Source organism: Centropristis striata, chromosome 3 (assembly GCF_030273125.1).
Source record: "Centropristis striata isolate RG_2023a ecotype Rhode Island chromosome 3, C.striata_1.0, whole genome shotgun sequence".
NCBI lineage: Eukaryota > Metazoa > Chordata > Actinopteri > Perciformes > Serranidae > Centropristis > Centropristis striata.
Window position 1 is genome coordinate 16,535,609 of NC_081519.1, and position 26,356 is coordinate 16,561,964.

General features: G+C 40.3%; 1 protein-coding gene across 3 annotated transcripts in view; it reads right to left on the reverse strand.

Moving 5' to 3' along the window:
• Nucleotides 1–22,849, reverse strand: part of magi1b (membrane associated guanylate kinase, WW and PDZ domain containing 1b) — a 173,304-nt gene extending 150,455 nt beyond the window's left edge. For all 3 annotated transcript variants that reach the window (XM_059328550.1, XM_059328549.1, XM_059328547.1), the window contains exon 1: nt 22,044–22,849. In XM_059328550.1, the coding sequence (XP_059184533.1) occupies nt 22,044–22,341 (298 nt within the window). In that variant the 5' untranslated portion in view covers nt 22,342–22,849. The remainder of the gene's footprint in view (nt 1–22,043) is intronic.
• Nucleotides 22,850–26,356: the final 3,507 nt, after the last annotated feature.

Consider the following 26,356-nt stretch of genomic DNA (forward strand, 5'->3'; position numbering starts at 1 on the left):
AAAACACAGATCTAGCCTCTCTTCCTGTGTCTGCTCTAATTCATCTGAGTGTCAGGCAGATGGGAAATGTGTAGCAGGGTTGATGTGTGTGCCTTCTAGCTGCCAAAAAGAGCGAGTGGAGGTTAAGCCAGGATCACGGTTTGGACGGGCTATTTCCCCCACATTCACAGGGCCACATTTAGGCACACAGAATCACCTAAATACAAGTCTAAAGCAGAGGTCACTGATACTTTAAACTATGACCGCCTGGAAATAAAAATAATCAGCCATTGAGAACAATGCCATGCAGCTGAGGCACATCTGTTAATGAGAAAAATATGGCCTAGGGTTGACATTTTCATGGGCAAACAGTAGCTAAATGCACATCCATTGCTGACTCACATCCAACAAAGACACAATCGCCGGTGGAAAACAGTATCAAAATATAGAGCTGGTCTATGTTTAGAGCGACAACACAAAGTCACTTTTATGACCTTGTTTGTGCCTTTTGGCGCACAATGATTCGGGTTGTATTTAGACCACACACAAGCATGTATGCCAGGGCACAGTTGCCAGAATACGCACACGCACACACACCACACACACACACACACACACACACACACACACACACACACACAGGGCCTGTGGTCAAGAGTCTGGATACTTAGAGAACAAAGAAACGCTTTTCTCCTCTGCTCTCTTTTTACAATGTGGAGCAAAGCTATATGACATCATTTGTTTAAAACTTCATTCAAATATAACTACCTTCCCAGCAACACTTTTCCTGTGGAAACATTAATGCTGCTTTCCCATATTTCTCTCCTGCCCTTCAACTTTTTAAAGTAAACTCACCTCTTGCACACATAGTTTACATTAGCCTGTATTGGTTGCATTTGTGTTTCCATCTTTGTGCATTTAGATACAGTAGTAGCTTTAGTGATAAGTACACCTCTTTGCTAAAGCTTGATGAAAACATTCCCTCATGTATAATGACTGAAGTAAGTCATCATCAGACAGTTTGTCATGCTAATCCCTTGGCCCTCTCTCGTCTGCGTGCCATAGATTAGTAGGAGCTGGGACTGAGGAGCAGCCAGCCTATAGCTTATCTGTGAGGGCAAAGGTGCAGGAGAGCACTGGTGAATCCACTTCCTCTAGTTTTCTGGAGAATCTACATGTTTCTATTCACCACCGAGGGGACTGGAAGAGGCTCTTAGTAGGCTAGAAAATCTGAATTAAGCAGTAGAAAGTTGTATACTACTCATATACAGTATATTTCATTTAATTTAAGGCTGCAACTCACAATTAATTGTATTCTCGGTCAAAAGCTCTTTTTTGTAATTTATCATTTTATTGCTTGGTCCACAAACTCACCAAAATATATACATAAGCATTGCTTAGAGCCCAAGATGCTATTAAAAACCATCTTGTTTTGTCTGACCAACAGTCTAAAAGACAAATTCTGCCGAGGAAAAATTACCTAAAAGATAAATCAATTATGAAAATTGTTGCAGATTAAGATTGATTATAGATGCTTGCTTATATATTTTTTTTGATCGATAGCCAACCCTCTTGAACCGATTATTAAATATTAACCATCAACAGACAAGCAGGCCCAGTTCATCCGTCCAGGAGTGTTAAGGCTTCGCATCCAGGGACAACTACAGACTTGGACAGGTCACACGGCCACAAATTTGCGTGTATTGTCGTGGACACGTGCAGCCACGTCCACAATTCTCCCTCGCTAGTTTAGCGGTCGGCTATGCGCTTGCCTTGCATACTCTGCGTTCATACGGCCGCCAGTACTCATGGATATAGTAGCGTGTGTTACGTAACTCATTGTTGTGAGTGCCGTCCAGCAGTCAGTTATGAAAGCCACAAAAGCAACTCGCTAGTGCTAACTTGGCACCAGCAAACTACATTTTAAACTCTCCAATGTTATTCCAATTAAAAGCCACATGAGACTGTACCTTTTTCAATTTTTTTATTTAATTTTTTAAACTGTAAATGATAGTATTAATCAATCAATCAATCAAAATTATTTTATTATATATATTAATGTTAATATTGACCAATGAATTGACTCCTTGTTGCAGCTCTCTTTGGATTTAATATAATACAGTATAGTATAGGGTTGGATTAGCTCCAATTAATTGAATACTGAATACTTGATTTGATTTTGAATTGTTATGGTGATTTAACCTCCAGGTTAAATAACTGTAAGTTATTGAACTGTAAAGCTACCACTGAATTGATTCCAATAATTCTAAATTTTATATGCATTTTTTTTTTTTAAATAACACAAGATTGTCTAGCCCTGCAACAAATGACTCAACTCTCAGCAGATGTGGATAACAATGCAGTTGTACCTCGCCTTCGTCTGTGCAGAGAGACAGAGGAATGTGGTCTGTCCGTACTCAGACAGCCAAACAAAGTTATCAGGCTGCAACATCATGAGACTAAAAGCTTCTCCTCGACCCTCCACTGTTTATCTACCGCTTTCCAAGTCTGTGTGTCCGTGTGTGTGTGTGTGTGTGTGTGTGTGTGTGTGTCTCCGGGAAGATTTTATTTAGTAATCAGCAGAGCCCCTGGAGATGACCGGCGCCTTGGGATTTAGGACCCCGTTGCCGTGACAACCAAAAGGTCACCTGACACCAATCACCTCAGACATCATGTTTACACTCTCCAGATGAACAGAGGGGATAAGAGTGAAGGGCTAGAGAGCGCTCAAGTGTGGTATTTAACCAGAGTAAAGACACATCGGCCCAGATAATCAATCTCTTTTAAGTGCCAGCTACAGTGAACGCACAGTTTGGACACTTTAAACTGAGTGAGACAATTCAAACACTGAACCCAGAGAGGTTTCTGTGGCTCCAGGGAATGTGCATTTGCAAAAGAGGAAACAAGGGTGTAGTAAAAGCAGGGACGTGTGTGGGTGTGTTCACACAGCAGCCTCTGATCTCTCATCTTTTATCCCGCCCTCATGATGTGTTCTGCCACTGAGCGCCGCCCAGTGCACCTGCCGACAGGTGCAAAGCAGGTATGCTGCAGTTTCACCCCAACCTGTCCGACTGGATCAGCAGGTGCCAAAACCCACACACACACACACATACACGCACGCACGCACACACGCACACACAGATAATATAACTGCATTTTCATGTGCTTAATCAGTTCATTAACGTGCCCAAGAACTGATTCAGAAAATTGCGCCTTGTGACTTCACTTCAAGTCCACACCCGCCATTTAAGAAATGCTGTTTCACCCTACAGAGCACATCTGTGTACTCCTGTGGCTGTTACAATGCAGACAACTGAACTCAAACTGTTCATTCAGTTGTAAACAACTAAAGAAGAATGTCTGAAACTGGCATGTTTTTGTGCTTGTTAACTGACAGCAAAACAGAGATGTGATGATAAACAGCCAACAGCCCAGACTGGCTGTATAGGATTCCAACCATTCCGACTAAAAGGACAATGAACTGGCTGGGGCCGCATGGAGCTAATAAACACAGGCTCACTGGCGGGATGGGTGGGGTCTTATACTGCAGGTTACCATTTGTTTTACATCCTCAGATTCTACTAGAAAGGTATGGATGGGTTAACAATACAAATAACTGTATATGAATGGATATATGAGTGTCATAGTTTCAGAAATGTATGAACCATGTTGATGGGACATTGAGTCTTAGACATGTCAAGAAATATTGATAATAAAGTTCAAATTAAAAGATTTTGTATCTCCTATTATTATTCCTTGTTTCACTTTGATTTGGGGCTAGGCATTCTCTAGTTCCAATATTTAAGTAATTATATTGCCGTGAATAGTTAGGTCTGGACTTCAACTATTAATAAGATATTCCTTAATTGATCCCCCATGGAGAAAATTCAGGTGTTGCAGCAGCACAAGTACAGAGTAAAAACAGATTAAGGTAATCAAAATAGAATAATCTAAATAAATTAAATAAATAAATAGTATAAAAATAATACAACCAACAAAAAACTGTTGGCTATTTGTTTACATTTATGCCAAATTAGCACCATTAAATTATGCAGAATTAGCTGTTAGCAGTTCCTCTTGGAAATGTAGCTATAAATGTAGAGAAAATTATCACTGGATCACTTTGATACTCAGGATAATGTTAAATCATGATGATTCCCAAGCAAGATTTATAGTAATAAGGAGCGTCTTGGTTTTATGATATCTAAGCAGATTTAGACATTTATACCTAATCAACATCAGAGATAATTGCAAGTCACATTGAATTAGCAATGTGTGTATTTTTGTTCAGATTTGACTGAGGTATGACGCAGAGAAGGAGTATGGATTTTGACACAAATTGCGGCTCATGTCTCTCTCTTGCTCACCACAAAAAAATGTACCTGCAAATGTCATATGAGTTTTAGAGTAGAGCTAAAATAATAAATTGCCCAGGCAGATTAAGCAGCAGATATCAGCTCGTTACAGATCTGTATGACTAGAGCCAGACTGATGAATAAACCAGGCCGATATATCAGGTTCATGTCAGCCAATAAGTCACAAGAAAAAAAAAATAAGGCCACACTCATGTCAATATGATATCAAGAATGATGGTTTATGTTGTTTACAGTTGCCCAGTTTTGCCCCTGCTAATATATTGTTATCAAAAATATTGATCATCAGTCTGGGCATAAACAGAGTTTGCTTAATGATACATTTTAGAGGAATAAGATTAAAGTTCAACTATTTTACACTGATAACTTTGCAGTGGCAATGCAGGGAGCAATAAACACTCTTGGCTTTCAGTCATTTAAAGTTAACTGTGTCTTTAAATGTTCGGAGGGGAGATAAGGAAGTTATTGACTCGTTGTAGTTTAATGGAAGAGAAGAAGAGGTTGAACGTGAATACAGCAATAAACCAAACAAATCCATGACGCACCATTTTATGATCTTCAAACCAAGAGTCACCAGATGATTTACCAACACACATCTGATTGGCTTGTTTGCATTTGAACCGTGAGAACACACTCCTACCAAACATTTAATTACACCGAGACCTGTCAGACTGCTCGACGTGTTCTTGAACTCACCACCCGACCATGTCCCATACTCTAGCCTACAGAGCAGGAAATGTCCAGAGTGCCTCTGCATGTCAACACAAACAAAGAGCATGGTGGACAAAGGCGACACAATGGACTGAGGAAGTGACACACAGGAATTAGAGTGGGAGTCATGGCGAGTCAGAGATAGTGAAAATGGATCTAAAGAAAAGCTGAACAACAACAAAAAAGCCCCTTCAAAGGGAGACAAGAACTCAACAGCAGAGCTCAGTAACATATGACAATGCTGAAAATTACTCCTCTTATCACAGTCATTCCCCCCTCCAGTTCTCCAGCTGCTTTCTGTGATAACATTGTTTAAAAGTGTGTGGTGCTTTCAGTGGCCCCTCAAGAGTCTTGGGACCAACACTTGTAATAAACTCCCTCTCGCAACAACGGTATCTCCAGCTGCGAGTAGACGACTGCAAACAGGCCTGTCATGTGCACTACTAAAAAAAACCCACAGTGAGTGTGACAGAAAGGGTGTACTACATGTCCACTGTGACTCAGCAAGCAACTAGGCCACAATCCAGTTCCAACTGTGCCCTTATCAGCCCATTTACATCAAGAAGAATAGAAATCAACCGCCCCTGAAAAGAAACAGTGCGTCTGCGAGCACTAAGAGCCCCACAGGGAAATTAGATTTCTTGTCTAATTTATGAGCTCCGGAGCCCAGTAGAGCTTGAGGTCATGGAGGGACGTCTGTGTTCGACAGCAATCTTCTGCCTATTTGCGCCAATGAGTTTTTAAGAAAATAGGTGATTCTCTATGTGTTAAATAGATTGGTGCAATACATCACGGGTAAAGGAACTGTCATTTCATGGTAAGGTACATTGAGTGGGAGCATCAAAGAGAGGGGGGGTCTGAGAGAGAGACTTCATATAAAAAGGCATGCTGATGTTGCACATTGCTTTTACAATGATGCAGTTGGCTAGGCTGGGAGATTCAATTCCACCAGCAGGTAAAAGGATGCATTCTGTTGGACCATCAGTGTGGCCCTCATTCACAGCACACACTCTGATTTGATAGGCTTTCTGCAGTCACTGTAGTATAAACTCGCCCAATCTTATCTGAAGCACTGACAAATAATGTCAGGGAGGAAAGTATAGTGCTGAATAAGTCTATGTTGAGGATACTCATATATCTAGGGTTGGGCGATAATTCAGTATGTTCATTTATTGTGTCTCGATGACATCATATCATGATGAAATCATGTATTGAGATATTGTGATACACAGTTCCATTATATAAATGGATCAATCTGAGAACATTTCCTGTATGTACCAAAATGTTCTCAAAAAGATGTGTGAGTAATATTTTGAGGGGATATCATTTCAATATTGTGATTTTGTGGTTATTCATTTACACTCCAAACTGTTGAATGTAATTCACTTGGATGCCAACTGTCAATCTTCCAGGGGTGTAAACATAGTCAGTGTAGTCATTTTGCAATAAGACTCTTAATTACACCAGAAAACAGAATTTGTCAAGTATTTAATTCACACAGCGGTATACAAAAATAGGCTATATTTATGTGTTTAGTAACCAGGAAACAGGTTATGTTGTTGATATGAAATTACCTATATCAGGATAGAAAATTTAGGCAATATTGCCCAGCTCATTAATCACAATGGCAGCATTTTAAACAAACTAATAGAACACCAGGTGAAATATGTTGTGCTTTTATTCCACAAGGTCTCCTACAGCAATAAATGACATTAATTCTGAAGTGCAATTCAATGATTGTGCTAAACTTCCCGAGAGTCTTTGGGCCATTGTGTCCTCCTATAAATCCAGCAGACAGAGGAGTTTTACACAAGGTGCGGCAGCGTTTGAGTACGAGCCATACCAGGGCCTATAAAATAACTGTCAGTGACACACAGCAGACACCTGAGAGACTAAAATACTAATCTTGGCCAGCTCCAGCTATGTAAACAGAGCATTCCTGAACAGTACAGGGTGCAGGGAAGCAGAAGTGTGTGGATGTGTGAGTGTGTGTCCCTGCATGCAAACTTAGGGAAAATATCTGCATTCAATAAGATTACATGTTTATCCTAAGGGCATGGATTATGGATTTAACTTTACATGAGTGTCTGCCTGTGTGTGTGTGTGTGTGTGTGTGTGTGTGTGTGTGTGTGTGTGTGTGTGTGTTTGTGTGTGTGCCTCTAATGCTGCAGTGATAGTATGGCATTACCAAGTGACAAATGGAATTCAGACCCAGCCCACACAATCCCGCTCATTTGACCCAACACACAGCTAAAAATCACATGATGCCCACATGAAAGCCTTGCAAATAGCATCAACAGTATGCTATGTGTGGTGAACTTCAGCTCCACACAGCCTCCGTCAAGACCAGCAACAATCAGTCAGTGTGCTGCTGAGCAGTCATTGGATAAACTGAAAACACAGGCATGATGACAAGGCCAGGAGGGCCTGTGTCAAGTAATAATCCTGACGTGTGGCACTGTTTCCATATGGGTATCAGATTAGGCTCATCACTACTAGCAGTGACATGCGGTCCACAAGCCTACACCAATGTGCCTTTGCCGTGAACATGAAAGAATTCAACACTGTGGAGTGTGACGTGATTTCAGATAGATCAGGTTGCCGATTTGGTCATCAAAGACACACACAACTGCTCCAGCTCGATAGCACAGCCTTGAACAGGCGAGTGTACATTTTTGTGAAGCCTTGGTTTTGATTACAACTACAAAGTCCGGAGTTGCTAGCTTTGGAATTTGTTTACAATGTTTATGTGAGAAGAGGGTGTTTCTGCTTAAAATATTAAAACTTGAGGATAATGCCAAGCTTGTGTGTCTCAAAGCATTTGTTCACTGCAGCACAGAGAAGTCATTTAAGGCAGTAACACCAGTATTTCATGGTGTCAGGTCTATTTTAGATGATGGACGGAAAGGAACTGGATGAGCAACATAGCGCTTACAAAAAATGCAACACATCTTCACATCAAAATGACAGAAGAGGTTGTTTGCCAGTGACACCAAAAACAACACGACTGTTTTTTTTAACGATGTAAAAAGGTCTCGCATAACTATTTAAGGTCATGTTTGATGTTGTTAGGTTAAGAAAAACAATCGTGCTTCGGACTAAGATAAGGATGTAATCTTGTTACGTAATGTGATGTTGTTATGTACAGTATGTGACATAATATGTAACCTGGTTACATATTAATGTTATGTATGCATGTTAAAATTGTTGACGTTTTAAACACGTTGACTTCTGGTGTCACACGAGATATCAACAGCTGTGTCCCTGGATAAAAGTTATCGAGTATAAAGTATAAAGAGTGACAAAGCGTGCTTTGTCACTCTTTATACTGCGACTCCTGACTTCCTCCTTTGCTCATAATTATTACAGTTACTAGAAGTTGCCGCCCATCAATATAAATAAATATGGGTCGTAATAAGCTACATGCATAGATGATAACCCCCAAATGATGTGAAAACCACAACAGATTAGAACCAGGCCATTGAGTCCAACACAGTTCTGACAGGATAGCGCAGCAAAAGGCCTAATTAAGCCTCTCTGCTGTCTGCAGATTGTAAAAGTTAAGGTTTGTGTTTTATTAATTTGGCTTTTATATCACATACAGTAGTATGAATTATAAAAGCAAATGGATTTCTTTCTTGTCAGTTCAGCTTTCATCCGAATGCTGCAGTGAAGCTACTTTATAGCAACTGCTGTGGGAAGGAGTTCAAATCTAAAGTGGATTTAACACAATGTCATATTCATTGAGAAGGGAGACGCAAAAAAATATGAGAAAGTCGTGGAGAAAATTGTACAATATCTTCTTCTGAAAAAGAAGGGGGATTATCATAATCATGTGAAAATGTGGAGTCAATGTGTGAACATTTACATTTAGAGTTAACTGCAGTATTAAACTTGCAAGATGTAACATCAGGGACATGTACAAGTTTTGATTTTCTTTTTTTTTTTTTTAAAGCGGGGTGAGAAACTACTGAGCAAATAACAGTAAAAAAAGAAAAATAAACTCGATCAGACAGCCTTGCTGCTAGTTGGGATTCACAGGATTTATATTTGGTCTAATTTGTGTGGATGTTTGTGTCCAGGCTGGGTTTTAAATACACATAAGGAGAGTGAGTGGGTTAGTGTCTGACTCTGACATATAGAGGGAGTGCTGGAGATGTCACATAAACAGACGTCACTTCAAGAGACTCGACATTAACATCTGTGACTGATGCCAGCAGTGAAGAGAGAAGGTGGACACCAGTGACCTCTTAATTAAGACTCAATCTTTTCCCCGTCTTTGCTAATTAGTCTCCACTTGTCTAATTAAGATTCAATCAGTAAGTCGCCACATTTTCCTCACTGTACTGGTTTAATGGAGCTTGTACAGTAAATGATGAGTGTATGGGCTGCTTCTGCCTGTGAAAAATGAGGACAGAGTTCCTCTATTGTAGTTTTCATACAGTATGCTGACCTTTAAGAGTGCATATGCATAGTGACCTTTAAGCTCCGCTATCAGACGCACACAGTGACTTTGTGCTGCCAGGAAACCAGTCTAAGAGTTGGATTGTGCTTTAAAAGGCTTTCTGAAACAAGTTTTTGCAAATACTTTCCAATAATTTGTCTCATTTGGACTGTCAAGAACATTATTGTGCAGTATTCCTAATCCCAGATACTATGGCGAGAGGATAAAAACAATGAGAACAGAATTCAATCATATTTGGCCCACATTATCCACCACAGCGAGGTGTTGTGTCTTAGTGTTTTGCCCATAGAAAGCTTCTTCCAAAAATCTATCTAACTTTACCCAAATTGAGGCAAGTTTTAACTTTTTCAAGACAAAATGCCAAGTCCTGAACCAACTCTGCCTTCACCTAATCCTGAATAATTCTGAGAGCGGTTAGCAACTATGGCCTGCAGCCAAAAGACTTCCTGATCAAATTTAATTGAAGCCATGTGGAATAGAAAAAAAATGATATTACTGAATAATTGGCATATAAAATAATATACCCTTGACAATGCTAAATATGCAGCAAGGACATTAAGCAATCTGCAAAAGTATTTTCCTTCTACTTTGGCAACTAGTTCAATTCTTTTGTTCTTTTCTGGCACAAAATGAGTATACACCACTCTCTTAGTTTAAAACTAGTAATGTTCTGCATTTTTTATCAACCAAAAGTGAAGAATCTTTGTGTGTGGTCCCCAGCCTGCATTGAATCATTTAGTGTGTCTACCGCTAAGCTGAAGAGGCATGAAACTACTGGAAATAACAGACTTTAATAATGTGGGTCGTATGGGCTTCTGAAGTGATGGAGCCATGTAACGAGTGCCCAGCTTTAGGGGGCACACAAGCACAGCTGATGCACAGTCATCACGCAGAGCAACGCGTATATCGGATAGTAGCGGTGGATGTAAGACAAAGTGTCATTTGGCCCTTAGCTGTTATGCACTTGGAGGCCGCCTGTGAAGCTGATGACACAACCATATCTCCCCTGTCATCAAAAGAGATTACCAAAGCCATTAGGTGTCCTGAAGGCTCCCAGCTTACCGCAGTACACACATGCTTTCTCAATCAAGGATGCTTCAATGCTGGTCACCATCACACAGGCGGATATTTCCAGATGGATGAACCACAGGCACCTTTTCTAACATCTACATACACACAAATTGTTTCAATGCAAGAGTATCACAATTTTAGGATTCATATAACGTGGCTAACCAGGACATTTTGAGTGACAGCTGGCTCCAATATAAATAGATAATCACTGTAGATAATACACTTGTCCACTTGCATACAAAAACTTAAGAGTGAAAACAACAATTTACCATTTTTCAAGGGATCATTACCTGGACTTTTCCTGGGGAGGTCAGAACTCCAGCAACACTTGTAATATTGGAAGGCCAGAATTCAAATGTCTTGGTCTTACAGTAGTTGTTCTTTATACTACAAGCGTTGCTGGAGTTTTGACCTCTTTGGACTTTTTTCCCATTCTCTGTGTACCTTGGTAGTTGGTAAAGTTGTTCCAGAAATCCCCATTACAGAATATTTCTTGGCCAATAGCCGTATTTCCATTTGGGGAAAGAGTGGGCGCTGGGAAAGTCTCAGGCCACGCCCTCTCAAATGAACGCTCACTCAGCGTGTCTCCATTTCAAAAAAGGCCCCAGAGGGATTTACGAGACTCCGGAGGTGACTTATGGTTTTCAATCGTCGCGTAATCACTTAGGGACAGTTTCAACCGTGACTTCACATACGCGACGGATTAAACACGGGAGACGCAACTGTGCACAACATCCACCTCTGATCATAAACAAACCAGCATGGCTAATTATGCACAGTGTCTCTGCTGATCTTAAACAAATGGGCATGCTAACTGTGCAACAGTGTCTGGTGCTTGTTGTAAACAAACAGAGATCGCTAAGTGAACACATACTGCTGCAGCAGCACATACACACTGTACTGCTACAGAGCTAACTGTTAGCCTATTAACACTGTGCTACTGTGCACCTCGTTCAGCGACGCCGGACTGCCCTATGATAGGGCAGAAAATCACGCCTTTGCAGGATCACTAAGAGTGCCCTAATGCGAAGAGCTGGCACAGATCTTTCCAACAATATATTGGGGATTTACGGGACCACACAATGAAAGGGGCTTATGTATATTGTCACCTGTGACTAGTCACTACTTCGCCGGCTTTTAAAAATGGCACGTGTTGTTGTGGCGTTGAGTACTACATCACATCCTGCTTAGCGTTCTATACAATCAGCAACCAAGCTTTTTTCAGGGGAGGAAAACAGCCCTGCTCTTCTACAGTTCCAAAAAAAGTCCGGTCAAATGACCGCTAGAGCGGCTCACATTCAAATTAGTGGCGTTTCAGTGAGTGAGACCCGCCTCATTCCGGGTATTCGACTGTGATGGAAACACCCCTATTAACAATAACTGCCTGTCCCACTGGTAGCAAAACAACTGCTCCACACCCAATAGTCTGTGTAAAATGGCAAAATTATCATTTTTCGTCATAGTTTTCATACAGAACTTCAGAACTTAACCTGTGCTGGTACCAGGGGCATGTCTATAGACGTGTCATGGGGTGCAATCAACGCCACTAGCCTAGAGTACCAATTGGAATTCAAGGTCTGGTTCTAAAACTTGCCCATGGATTGCCCATGGCTGGTACAGCAGAAGGATTTAGTTACCTATGGACAGACCCAGGCCTGTTTCCAGTCCAGTCTTCCATTTTTATCGTACAGACGTGAGATTAGAATCAATCTCTTCATCTAACTCTACAAAAAATAAGTGTCTTTCCTAAAATTACGACGGGGTGATATGACAATATACATCTTCAAAGCGATGTAAAAATGTCCATCACCAGCAAAACTGTATTATGACAATTTTTACGCCATTTGGATGGTTTGGATGATCCTTGCATATAAGGGCGAAACCAGAATGAACCATGGAGGTGCTGTTTTACTAACACGGAGTACACAAAAGTAGGCTTTACCATGTAGTTATTTCATAAAGACTATGTATTTATTGAATTATCAGGTGCAAACATATTGTGATATGAAATTAGCTATAATCAGTATTCAAGATTTTGGCCCTATCGCTCAGCCATAACCAGCAACAGAGCCTCACTGACCACATGAGCATCAGTTACTAAAATACTTCTGGGAAGAACTCCACCACTTTTGGTTGATCAAGAAATAGTTCAACACACACGTCGGTGGTCACTTCCTCACCACAAACTTTAGCACATGTTACCAATATGTCTTTCAAATCTCAGCTATTTTTTTTTTACCCATAATCCAGAACAGTCTCCCTTCACAGCGATTACCACCCACATAAAGCTGTCTTCAATGCTTTGCCACACACACAGTCATCCATAACTGCTGTGAAGTGACCTGTTGGAACGATTCTTTTCATTAGGACTTAAGCAGGAAAGGGACAGGGTGGGGGGACTCAGTCAGAATTGGCTGCCCCTTAATAAGAGCCGTCACAATTCCCATAGTCAGACGACAATGAGTGTGGAGAGAATAGACGAAGACTTGAGAGGGGAGAGATAAAGAGAGCGGACAAGATGAATAAAGCGAGGAAAGATGAGGAGGAGGAGGAGGAGGAGGAGGAGGAAGAAGGCAGTGTGGTTCAACGAGGCATTGTTGTGTGCCGCATAATTGTCACTGCAGGAAGAACCCGGGAGTTTGCATGTGTGTGTGTATGTGTGTGTGTGTGTGTGTGTGTGTTCTCACCAAACAGACAGACTCATGTCCAAATCCTCTTAATCAGGGCTAGACTGTTCTCTAAACCTGTAGATACTCTCTTGTTTTGTCTGCATGTGCACATGATTGTGCGTGAGTAAGCTTCCCAAAGACTTTACATTAATGGGATTTGTGTAAACAGACCCCAAGGCCTCAACCAGAACGTAATTAAAGGTAAAGAAAAGAAAGAAGCAGACTGGGAAAGACAGGCCTTTATGTCCCAAGGAGCCTGAGAGATAGAGTATAGATTTTCTGGGTGCAGCTATGACCAGAATGATAACAAGCTGACGATTAGCTTTAACGACAGCAAATTATCTCCATGTAAGTGTCTTTGTACCATCTTGTGTCTTAAGAACTCAAATATGCTGCGCCGTGATATTACAGAAACATGAGGTGGAGTTGAAAATGCACTTAACTACATTTCTTTGTGCAGAAGTTAAGTCCCTGCTGAATTAAAAAAAAATAAAAAGCACATTAAACTTTCAACTTTTTAAGAGACATGCAGCAATTTTCTTGGGCACATCCACTTGCTACTGGGTCTAGTCTCAGACATATTAATGATGCCCACAGCCACTACCAATTCCATCACTTTGTGTCCTAAGTCTGCCCGCTGCAGGCAGAAGCACATCTCATCCGAGTTTAACAGCAGCAGAGCTGACAGAAAGACTTGGCCATGTCAGACTGACTGGCACGCAAATGCACACACATCCATGTGAACACACTACTACTTTCTGCAGGCATATGATCCGATTCCTGACTGAACACAGGACACTATGCTCAAACACTGTGGTGACTGTGTGCACAAAAGATTTTATGAAAGACTGTGTCTGCTTGGTGTCTTGGTTCAATATTTCACCACCCAGCTCCTGACTTCATATTTGCCATATTAGCTGTTCAAAAAGGCAGCCCTGGTTCTGATTGGTTGGTTCAACAACAAGCTCTAACCTTGGGAAGGTCTTGGTGCTGTAAAGTTTAAACAGCAACTTAACACCCTGTTTTAGCTTGAACACACCCACTTCACAAATTCAAAAAATGCATTCAACACAGACACACCAAGAGGCTCCTTCAGAGACCTTTCAACTGCTAGTTTAGTTTAGTCTTTAAGTCTTTAACATGGGCAATGGAAGTGATAATCACTGAATAGGGGATGTGAATGAGTGGTAGGGTCTAGAGGGTGACACAGGAGTGGATTTTCACTCCTTTCCCATCCCAATCCCCCCCAAAAAATCCTGTCCCACCCTGTTTCAGTGTTAAAACTCAAAATGCTAAAGGGCACAAAAACATAAAAAACAACACATTGGCCAGGTGTCCCTATATCATTCTAATGCGGGCCAGCTGTTGGATACCTGGTTCTAATACTTTAGGAGGGCTGAAGTCTGTCAGTGTCAGTATTTATTTATATATAAAAACAGACTGATTTTTCCTGTCCCTTCCTAGTCCTGTGATAAATGGTAAAATTGACTCCCATCCTGTGTAAATCCCACACCTGATGCTGTGGTTTTGTAGTAGTATTGACCAATCACGTTTGAGTGGGCTTTGGTTGTATGTATGTAAATAGCCTATGTGGAGAGCAAAAGCGACAGAATGCATTGTCCGTAATGAAATTTAGTAACCCATTGGCTATCATCTGACGACAATATGCTTTTATGTTCATATGCATTTATATGCAGAGGAACAATCAAGTTGTGGATGTCGTCTCTCATCCTCATCTCTATTCTCATGTCTCCAGTTGATAATCAAACTGAGTGGCTCATAGAAGATGAATTCCTTGCCTCGCATATTTATTATCCAGATATTTGCTGGCTACACCGGAACCCTAGAAATATGTTACCAAACAGCTCAGGTTTGATAGCCCCTTTAGTGTAAAGTTAGTTTTTAAGCACCTGCATATTTTCAGGATCTTAATGCACCATAAAAAATTAATACTTTGATTAAGACATTCACCTGCTCTCAAATTGGAGGCATCGTCGTCGCTCCCAGCTGGGGGATTATGCTAACCAAGCAGTCGGCTTGGCAGTGTGGGAATAAGTGAAGACATTGTGAGTAGATTTGTCAACTCATCCTACACTTTGGCTAGGTTAATAGTTCCCTTAGGTACTGAACCAAAGCAGCCTGATATTAAGCTCAGAGCTTTAATTTCCCTGTGTTCTGACACTCATAAGGAGCTCATGGATACACCTAAGCAAACAGCTGTCTTAGACATCTATGCAGATATTTCTTGAATAGACCATGATGAAGTTCATTCAGAAAAAAATAGCAATTTATAATACCATGTAGTCAACTAATGTTAAAGATCTAACAAAGTGTTTCTCTTTTAGGATTTTCTTCAGCAACTTTTGCAGAACCGTTTCTAAATCTTGACACATTCCTCAGAAATGCACACTCCCCTACTGTGCATGTACGCAATTTGAGGACACTGGATAAGAGCAGTCTTCAAAGGGGAAGGAAAGGGAACTGCCTCACTGCCTCCCGCCCTACTAAACTCACTATCGTAAATTAGTTGGCCTTTCTCTCCCTCTGTCAGAGTGTGTAACCGCAAGTGCCAAGTGTGACCAATTCCCATTCACACTCGATACAACAACCTCCACTTGAGCTAATTAGGGAAGAGAAAGACCATTCTTCAGCAAACAAGAGGGAAGACTGCGTACATGTGCATATGTACCTCTTTAGGGGGATTACAAAAACTGCTGCATTAGTGAGGCAGCATTTCATGGTCTATTTAGTTGGTAACTGAGTGTCCCTCCACTGTATTTAAACGCAAGGCTTAAGCTGAGCACCGACATACATAAACACAAATTCAGCTCAAAGTAGGCAAGATGCTTATACTGTACACATGTGACTCTCCCTCTTTCTCGCTCTCATACCCCTACACACACACACACTCAAATAGCTATAAACACACCCTGAAATTGAAGCCAGAGATCTTTCCTAAACCCCGCTATGAGTGGAGGAAGTGAAGTTGTTCCACCACTGTCAGAGAATACAAAGGTGGAAGAACAGTTGGGGTGAGGAGGGGTGTCCAACTTCCTGCTGAGAGAAAGGAAGTAAACACTTCCATATGCAATGCCTGCCAGAAACACTCTCACACACACACAGCTTGGAGTTAATGCAGTAACACGGTGTTGTAAATTTGAGCAGCCCTGGTTAGCAACTCACACTGCTATTATGAAAGGGAGAATATTTTCTGCCTACAGAAATTTATAGCTGGTAAGGCCTCGTACATCAGACCAGCTGCGTAATACAATGCAGCTTGGGAAGAAATACACTCTCAATAGAGCGCTTCTCAATTCCTGATTGGTTTGGGAGAGCGTAGTTGCTTTTATGTGAGGAGGATTCAAATTGCTGGTGTGTGTGAGAGCGTGGTCACATGCAGCAGATCCTGTGGACCAGGGCGACTCACACAGAGAAAACCTACAGCCTGGGGAAACCTATGAACTCTGAGCCACTGTACCATTTTTCAAGTCCAAAAAAAAACACATTTATCTTATCTTATCAATCTTCACAGTGAAATGTCACAATGGCCATTGTATATGCTTACCCTGCACATGCTCAGTTGGATTTCCTTTCTGCCCGTGCCAAAGGAACAGGACCATTTCACCTCAGCCGAAGTTTTCAACAAAAAACTGATTTTGAGGCATAGAAGTTGCTGTCTAAAGTTAACATGTCTGAAATTTTTTTTTTTTTTTCCTTCTCACATTTTAATGAGTTTGTGAATAAAAGGCTGTTGTATATAGAAAGGTTAGATTTAAAATTTAACATGTCTGAAAATTTAAACAACAATTTTATCTTTCGAGTATTGTTTATAAATTAGCATGAAAAACCTGTGCTAATAAAGATGCTAATAGCTAGCATATGATATTTTATATGCACCTTTTTTCCTTGTTGACGTGCTTTTCTGTTAGAAAATGGATATATTTTACCAAATGTGAATGTTAAATGTATGTGTTTGTATAAATGTGTTTGTTCTAGTAGTGGCTCATCAGTATAGATGCCTTTGTGTGTAAAATAATTTGGTTTTTAAATGTGTTCAAATAATATTACATAATGACATAAAGGGTGAATTTCATATCTCTGCAAAAACCTTTCTTTCATTGTCAGTTTGTCTGTATATTGGATGACAAAGGTGTTTCAATGTCCCTCAATTGAATCTGGCTCCTTGCATTAAATGTAATATTATAATCTATTTTTAATATTTTAATTAGTGCGCATATATGTCTATTAAATAAAAAGATTAATATTGTATTTCAAGTAGTCTGTAAAGGAAAATGTTACAATTTCCCCCGGTCTCCCCTACTATAATTTAACCTGGTCGAACTGTGATGAGGTTCAAAACTGATTAATAATTTAATATCCAGGCATCTTGTTCCCTGTTTTTCGATAGGCCAATCTGTTAAAATTGAGAAAGAAGCACCTAAAAGTATGAAATAATTAAAAATGAGAGCACTAGTTTCAAAACAAAATCAATCTGTGCACCGTTGATAAATTAAACTTGATATTTCTTTAAGCGTGCACTGAATGTCATTTTTTTTACAGTGAGAGGAAGTGTAGATGCCCATGGTACTAACACCAGAGAGAGCGCGACACTAATCTGCTCTCAGTCTGACCCCTCTCTGTTGTGATTGTGTTTGTACAAGTATGTTTGTGCGCCGCTGTGTCCATAGTGATGTTTCTGCAAATGTGGAGCACTAGATCATCTTCTTAAGAAGATTATCCATAAAGAAGTTCTGGCATTTATCAGACTGACAAGTCCTATCATCATAATGTGAATTTTTGTTTGCAAACATAACATTATGGGATTATTGAACTGCATTAGGTCACGGTAAGTAGATGATGGTTTAAAAGGGCGAGAAGTGAAAGTGCATTTCTGTGTTTATTTGCAATAGTCCATAATTACATAATGTAGTTATTTTCCCACAGCTTCCGACCGATCGATACATAGTGAGGTGGACTTCTCGTGGCTTGGACTCAGTCAGCAACACAGAGTGTGTGTTCTGCAGTGAATTTGTGTGAGTGTCATGTACTTTTTCACTGATACCCAAAGCAAACAATACAATCTCTGCAGCAAAACTGGTTAGAGCCTTTCATCGGCCCAGACTGGAAAGTGCCACTCTGTGTGTGTGTGTGTGTGTGTGTGTGTGTGTGTGGTTAAGTGCTCACAGGTCTGAATAGAGTGCTGAAGGTCCCGACCTTACACTTTCCAACACAGCTCTTTATACAGTTGGCAGTCAACAGCATCAAGTGTGCTGTGAAAACCAGTGAGCCAGGACACTGCAGCAGTACCTCTCCACACATCCCACTTGATTAAAGTGAGAAAATGGCACAAGCTCTGGGTAAAATTAGGTCACTTAGATTTTACAGATGGCCCTTGTTGCCGAACATATTTTCCCAATTAAGGCTGATTAGGGAGGGAAATTCCCAGACAGCGTGAATTATTAAAAACTTGAAATGGAATCTGGTCATGTGACGTTGTATGCCAGTGACACCCGACATCCCCAGATGGATCCTGGAAAAAATGGGGGTTGGGAGCCCTGATTGGTTCAAAGTAAGAGGTTAGTTTCCTCCTATTGTCTAAAGTCATTACAAGCGGCAGACAGGATGGGGGGGTGCATAGTCAACTGGTTCTCTCAGAAGTAGTTTGAATAAAATGACCGGATAGTTCGAAATTTGCATGCTCCACTTTTAGAAAGATTCAAGAGAGGCTTCTAAGTCCAGCACTCAAGGACACTTTTGAAAAAGACGTCCACCACTTGGCACAAGCATTTGTTTACTGCTGTTTTCTCCTGCAGCAAGAGTTTTATCGGAACACACTACCCCTGCAGTTACTGAATGGAAAGAGAGGGAACCAACAGCTCTTCTTGCCACAGTTTAAAATCAGCATGAAACTAATAAACAGCACTTAATTCAAGGGTCTTTGCCACAAAAAATACAGATATCTTGAAAATTTAAAGTAGATTGATGAACATCTCCCTGCCCATCCTGTTGGTTTTGTTGGTTTTCAGGGCACTGACAGCATACACCTTTATCATTAGTATAAAGGCTCTTTTCACAGATGTCATTTTAATCAGTCACTTTAGGAAAGGCACAGGTGTAGACAATAAAATTAATGACAGCCCTGCTGGCTCACTGTCACGCCTCACTGGGACACTTGGATAAAACAGAGCCATCGTTAATGTTATGAGTAACGCCTGTGCCTTTCCTACGATGACAAGTCAAAAATGTCTGCTGTGAAAATAGCCTTGTGAGTTTAGTGACATCACATTATCACCATCATAGCTCCGCCCATTGACCTAAGTAGATTTGAGCCAATAAGTGAAAGCACCTGTGTGCTGTTTGTTCTATTTTTGCTCCTACTTAATTAGGGCTGTTGCACTATCGCCAAGTTTCACTATTCAAGTATTTTGAAATGTGACATAAAAGGTTCTACATGGAGATCTTTTTCTAATTAGAGGTCACATATTGTAAAAAGTGAGATCCCCATGTAATTTTAAAATATAAAGCAGATTTAGGTGCTATAAAAATACTCAGAAAGTATCGAAACACTTAATCTACAGAGAAATGCACACAGCCAGTATTCAGAAACTTTAAATGAGCTGTCAGAAGGATTTCTGGAAGGTTGTGATGTCACAACTACACTATACCTTATATAGGTATAAAGAGCAACTACTCTAGCTAACTTTTATTATTATTATTATTATTATTATGTGCTTAATACCAATGAGCATTTTTATCTTATTAACTGCATACGTTGACAATGAGTGTATGGTATAAATGCTGGCACTGTTTTGATGTGTAGAATGTGGGTAGCAATAAATGGAATGAAAGCATTTTCTATTTAGTTTTATTACCTATTTTTATATTTGAGCTGGCTTCTTGAGTGCACCTGGATTTTGCTTGTTTGTTTTTGTACAATGCCAATTAAGAATCTAATCTAAATTACATTGCTGTAATAGTCATTCCCCAGCTGCAATGATGGTGCAGGGACCTGGAAACACTGACCAATCAGAGCAGACTGGGCGTTTTTAGGAGAGGGGCTTAAAGAGACAGGACATTTCAGAATGAATACAGGTATATTCAGACAGACAGTATGAGAAAAACTTTTTGGAACATTAAAGCATGTAAACATGTTCTAGTAGAAAGCCAAAATACCCAAAAGTATGAAACTGAAAGTGAGCATAATATGTCCCCTTTATGGACCGAAAAGTCCAGAGCATTGTTTTGTTAAGACAGGCCACATCAGGTGATTTCAGTGGTAAACAGACCCACAATCAGAAAGCAATCAGAGTAGGACGACGTTTTTTTCATAAGCCTTACTGCCCCCCATCCCAAAGAGAATATTTACATGTTCAGGTTCTCTCCTCCACTTTACATAGACCCCCCCCCCCCCCCAAAGTGGTGGTATATACAATGCAGTGACATAACATTTAGTATGCAGGTTGAGGCAGCCCAACTGTTGTTATACTGTCCTGATAAAATACAGCTGTACTTTGATGTTTCATTTCAAATGTGCCTTAAAAAAGCACAGTGCCACTTCTGAGCAGACACAGCCCATATTGCTACCAGCGTTCACAGGTTCTTAATATGTGAAATTGTCCTTGAAGAGCTGCTGCACTTTTGTTTGTCTCTACAGGAAGTTAGTGTGGCCCAGGCTGGCTCCGAGCATCCCTTCAGCAGTCTGCTTTACCACGCTGGGAGCCTGTCAGAGTGGCTCAGTGTCAAACCACCCAGCCCTGCTGAGTCAAGCTGACCATGAACTAGCCAGACTAGCCACACTGGCCTGATGTTCTCATCTCTGTTACGTGACTGATGTTACCTTTCCTGTTGGGTGCGAGAGAGGTGCTGCCAGTCTAGCCTGTTTGAGCACTCAACAGATACCATACAGCCTAAAGAGAGACAGCCAAATAAGACCCAGGCTAACTCAGACTTTGCTCATTATCTGCATGTCAAGAAGGTCAGCTGGATCTCTGCTAGACATATAATGTGTGCAGCTTACTAAAAATATGCATATGCTGTTGTATAATACCCAGGTAACACCTGATATTCTTACAGGCCTCCTACATGGAATCAAAGCGTAGACTAACTAGGATAGCTTAATTGTATTTAAAGTAATGGGATAAGACGCCTGATTGATGATGATTATTTCAGGTGTTGAATGTTTTTTCTCCATTAAAGAGCATGTCCATTTAGCTACAATGCTGTAAACTGATACATCATTTGTAACACCTTCTTAATATGTGAGCCATTTCAAAGGGTTATTAAAGAGAATGAACAAAAGGGAAGCTGAATAAACAATATTTGAGAACCTGTGTTTTTACCACCCCTTAGGCCAGACAGGTGGTATTTTCCCTGGTAGGAAAAAAAAGAACACGCCAAACTCCATTCAAAAATATCTCAGTTCAACGTGGCCTTGCTCCCTGGCAGGTGTACGTGGTCACGACTTTTTTGAAGTTTTATCACCCACTCTTTAGTTGGATTAATCACTGTTTCACCTGGAAGAACTTCTTTCAACATATTACCAACTTCGACATTACCTGCACGACTCGTCTCTGAAAGCAAAGTCATTATAAATGTTTCTATTTTGATAATTTAAGATTAAATCTACAATTAATGTGTGCCGAACTGATGAATGCTTTCTTCTATTACATTAAAACTATTGGTACAAAACATTTAAACCCCTGTCGTGTTTCAGAACACTGGTCAACATTAAAATAACAGAAGTTTGATCGGAGTTCCGCCTCTCCCAGTCCTTACCTTGTCTGACAGTTTTCAACCTGACGGCACCTTTGCAGTTCTTTATCACTGTCTGTACGTCGTACAAGGGTAATCCCGAGATCGAGAGGTTCTCCACCTCTAGCAGCAGTTCTCCTTCATTTATTGTTCCATTTTTGTAAACCACCACATCCTCGTTAACTTGTCCGATATAAGCGAACTCCCCGTTCTCCGCTCCGCCGCGCAGCGGCACATTCAGGTCACCACGGGCATCTTTACCGACGGAGCACTCGTTCACTCTGAAGGTCCAGTGGTTTTTCTTTAGCACGGGTTTAGACATTGTGAACAGTTATTAGCCCACACCAAAACTGGCGGGCTCTGCCACTGGGATGAGAAACAGTCACAGCAGCAATGCCTCTCACAAAGTAGACTTGTATCCGAGTGAAGCGCAGCAAACTTTCTTTCCCTTCCACAGAAACATGAGTGCCTCTGACAGTATTGTCCCACCGCTTTCCCGGGGTGAGAAATCAAGCCATTCCTGTCGCCTCTGAAGTCACTCCTTACTGAGTTGATATTGCTTTCATCATTTCCTGAACATCCCTGCAGTTTAATCCACCTTTATCGATGTCATCTTACATCTGCCACGGTCCTACTCACGTCTCGTGTCCACTTATTAAATTCTCTCAGCTGTTGTTTATGAACTCACTTTAAATGTTGTTTCCTTCTGTTCTCCAGTTAACCGAAACTCCGCGTCGTCCTCTCCGTATCCGATAGTGACTTTACCTGTGGCTGACAGCGTCCTCGGCTCGTTTAGCCAGGTACGACGCGCTCGTGTACTTTAGCTGAATCTCATTCCCAGTCTGCTCTGCTGTGGCGCTGGGAATGTTGCTGTTGGTGCTGCATTCAGGGGCTGTCGGAGAGTTCAAAATAAATTCACATGAACGACCCGACAACAATGCGGGGATATTTCATGTAAAATGCGGAAATATTATTGGTATAATATAAGTAAAATGTAGATTGACATTTTCCCTAAATTTCCAAATGAAAACATATATAATTAATCATGTTTCTATTTGAATACCTCACTTTTGAGCTATATATACTTTTTTGTTTTATTGTTTGAATGTACATTTTTCAAATCAAATTTTTACTTTATAAGTCCAATATGAGTCTCAAATACCCTAACTGTAAATTGTGTCTATAAATACTACATTTAGTAACCATGCTTTGAAGCACTGTTTGAATACAGCCTTAAGACTACTTAAAAATGATAATATACATTTTATTTTATTGAACGATACAACTGCTCAGACAACAATAAGTAACTAATAGATACACTGAACTATATATTTTGATCACTCTATGTGATGTAATCTCAAATGAAGTTTGAGCATTTCTTATATAAGTTCTTGTTTCTCAGGAAACCACATGATAAAAACATGTTCGTCTTTTTGTAGAGTAACTTGTAAAACTGTACAATGTTAACATGAATATATAGTGCTGGAATTACGCTATCAGCATGGTATTGAGTATGGACATTTTTTGGTTAGGAGTTTGAAAAGTCGTAGTCTACAAAAAGCACTTGAAGTCAGCAATATTACAATGAGCGCATGCGTGCAGCTCAGAGCAGAAAGGGCTGTCTTGGCTGTCCCTTTTACATAAAAGAGCTTTGGGCTTCCCCAAAGAAGAAACTGATGTCAGTTTATTTCAATCAATTCAAAGTATTAAATTTCATTGAAGAACTCATTACAATTCACTCTTCAAATAGAAAATATACTGCGATGCCTTTGTCAGACATTCATCTGTCTGTCTCTGTGGAGATTTTGTCATTATTTGAGCTGACACTCAAAGAGTAGCCTGGTGACAATTCTGACTGAAATGATCATTTGATAATGACCTCATCACCCAAGGTTCTATTACCTCAGATCCTGCCTGACATGATTCCTGTTTTTCAAGCTAAACTGGTGGTTCACCATGTTTCCGTGTGTGGGTGAAACATCCCCTCTCTGGTTTGTGTGAATGCAGAAATGCCTACAGAATGCATTGTATCCCTTACATCACTCTTATATGTTGTGACTCAAACAAACTGTTGAAGGATTTGGAATTTGTTTATTGTCTCCAACGTTACGACTGGTGAAAGATTTGCTGGCAACATCATCAGTCTCATCAAAAAGTATAATCATCATTACAATAACTTCCCATTTTTGCCTTCAAGTGATTGCGGAAAGAGATGATTGGTGAGTTATTAATACAAAAACAGAATGAAAAAAAGGGAATAGGCCTTAATTGTAAAGATGTTCATAATTCAAGAGATAATGAAAGCAAGATGATAAAGACAATGATATAGGTGGACAAACAGGTAGATAGACAGAAAGCTATGACAGCAGAGATGAATACACTGCTTGATGGGATCAGATGGGCCGGGCCTCTCACCTAGGGAACCGCAGATGAGCTTTTCCCAACCTAAAAATAACAGTCAAAGTACTCTTGGTCTCTTGGGAGTAAAAACCACTGGCCTGGATGAGAGGGGAACTAGTAAGTGCACTTTTAAGATGAAAACCTACAACAATTTCCTGCCTTTATCAGCTGCTCATACATGAAATGCAGGTTTAATATGTGTGCAGTTCATTGCAGTTCCCTCAAATAAGAAATTCTTACTGCAGGCAATTGATGAACAGTAAACATTAATATAAAAAAGTACTTAAAACATTACACAAGGCACAAGTGTCATAAATTATGCACATCTTTATTCATCTACAGAGCACCATTAAACTAAACAGCACTAACACTGAATTTCTAACTATCCTATAAAAAATACATTAACCAGAAGTAAGCTATTAAATAGTACAAGAAACAAAAGAACTCATTCCTTGTGGGAGTTATCCTTCAGTGGTTTGAACCTTCTGCTTAAAGGGAAAACAACTTAGTGGACACCTGACACATGCATCACATGATCTGATGAGTGGCAAGAATCAGAGGTAGTAGATTTCCCATACAGAAAAGTTAGTCTTCTGTTGTTTTTAAGCATGCTTGAGACTTTAGTACAGACAGAAATGTCCCAACAACTGTTTGACACATATTTATGGTCCCCAGAGGATGAACCCAGACTTTGGTGATCCCCTGACTTTTCCTCTATAGTACCACCAGCAGATCACAGTTATCATATAGTGAAATATCTCAACATGTACTCAGTGATTGGTTGAGTACATTGGTACATTTTTGTGACATTCATGGTTGGTGATGATGAATCATACTGACTTGAGTGTATACCAACATTTTCTTTATTGCTGCCATAAGGTTGGCATTTGTGTTTTTTTACAAATGTCTCAGCAACTATTGGATGGCTTGTCTTGAGATTTTGTGTAGATATGTATGTTCCCCACATGATGAATTATGGTATTTAAGTGAACTCCTGACTCTTCCTCTAGAGTCACCATGAGGTCAGAATTTGTAATGGTCTAACACAATGTTTTATGACCAAACAAAAGCAAAACTAAGGGCATTGTCATCAGTTCATCGGCTGAGGAATCTTTTTGTGTGTTCAAATCAATTGCAAAGCGATTTAAAAAAAAAAATGTAAAAACAAGAAAACCTATGAAGTTAATGCCTGGATGTGAATAGAAGCTTAATTTGCATATTCACCCTAGTTAGAGAAATTTGCGTGATACTGTGTCACAATTGAGATTCTCCTGACATTGTTAAATCAGAAATGAAGGACAAAATGTTGCTGTTGTTGTCTGTGGTTCTACGATACTTTATATGTACTTTATATTTGTACAGAGACCGGGCAAAAAAGGAGATTTCTTGGACAAAAGTAAGCAGGGAAGTTGGACTACCTGGTTAGTTCTTAAAACGTGTCATAAACTGTGAAAACGGTATTCGTCTTGATATAAAATGACAGAAAACTGGGAGTTGGTAAATTCCTCTCCTGACCTTTGATCCCTGATAAAGAATAATTCAAGTCCTCCCTTTATTCAACTCACCAGGCTAGATATAGATTAGACATAGACGAGCTAATCACCCATTTCCAGCTGTTGTCTCTAGTGGAGTGCTCTGTAAGCTCTGTTGGCCATGTAAGGGTTAACACCATCATTATGCCAGTCTGAGTTGCACTGTTAGTGGTTTGAGGGCTGACAAGAAGCAAAGGGTGGAAGAAGTTTGGGGCTCAGAGCATGGGTTTGTGTACATGTGTGTTTGTGTGTGTGTATGAATGTGAATATGTGCCAGTCACTTCCATTGTGACCTCTAGTATGTACAGGGTCATCCAGCTCCTCTGCCAGCTTCCTGTCACACAGTGTCACCCAAATCAGATCGACAGCGGCAGACACACTGCCACGGGCCCGAAAATTTACTAT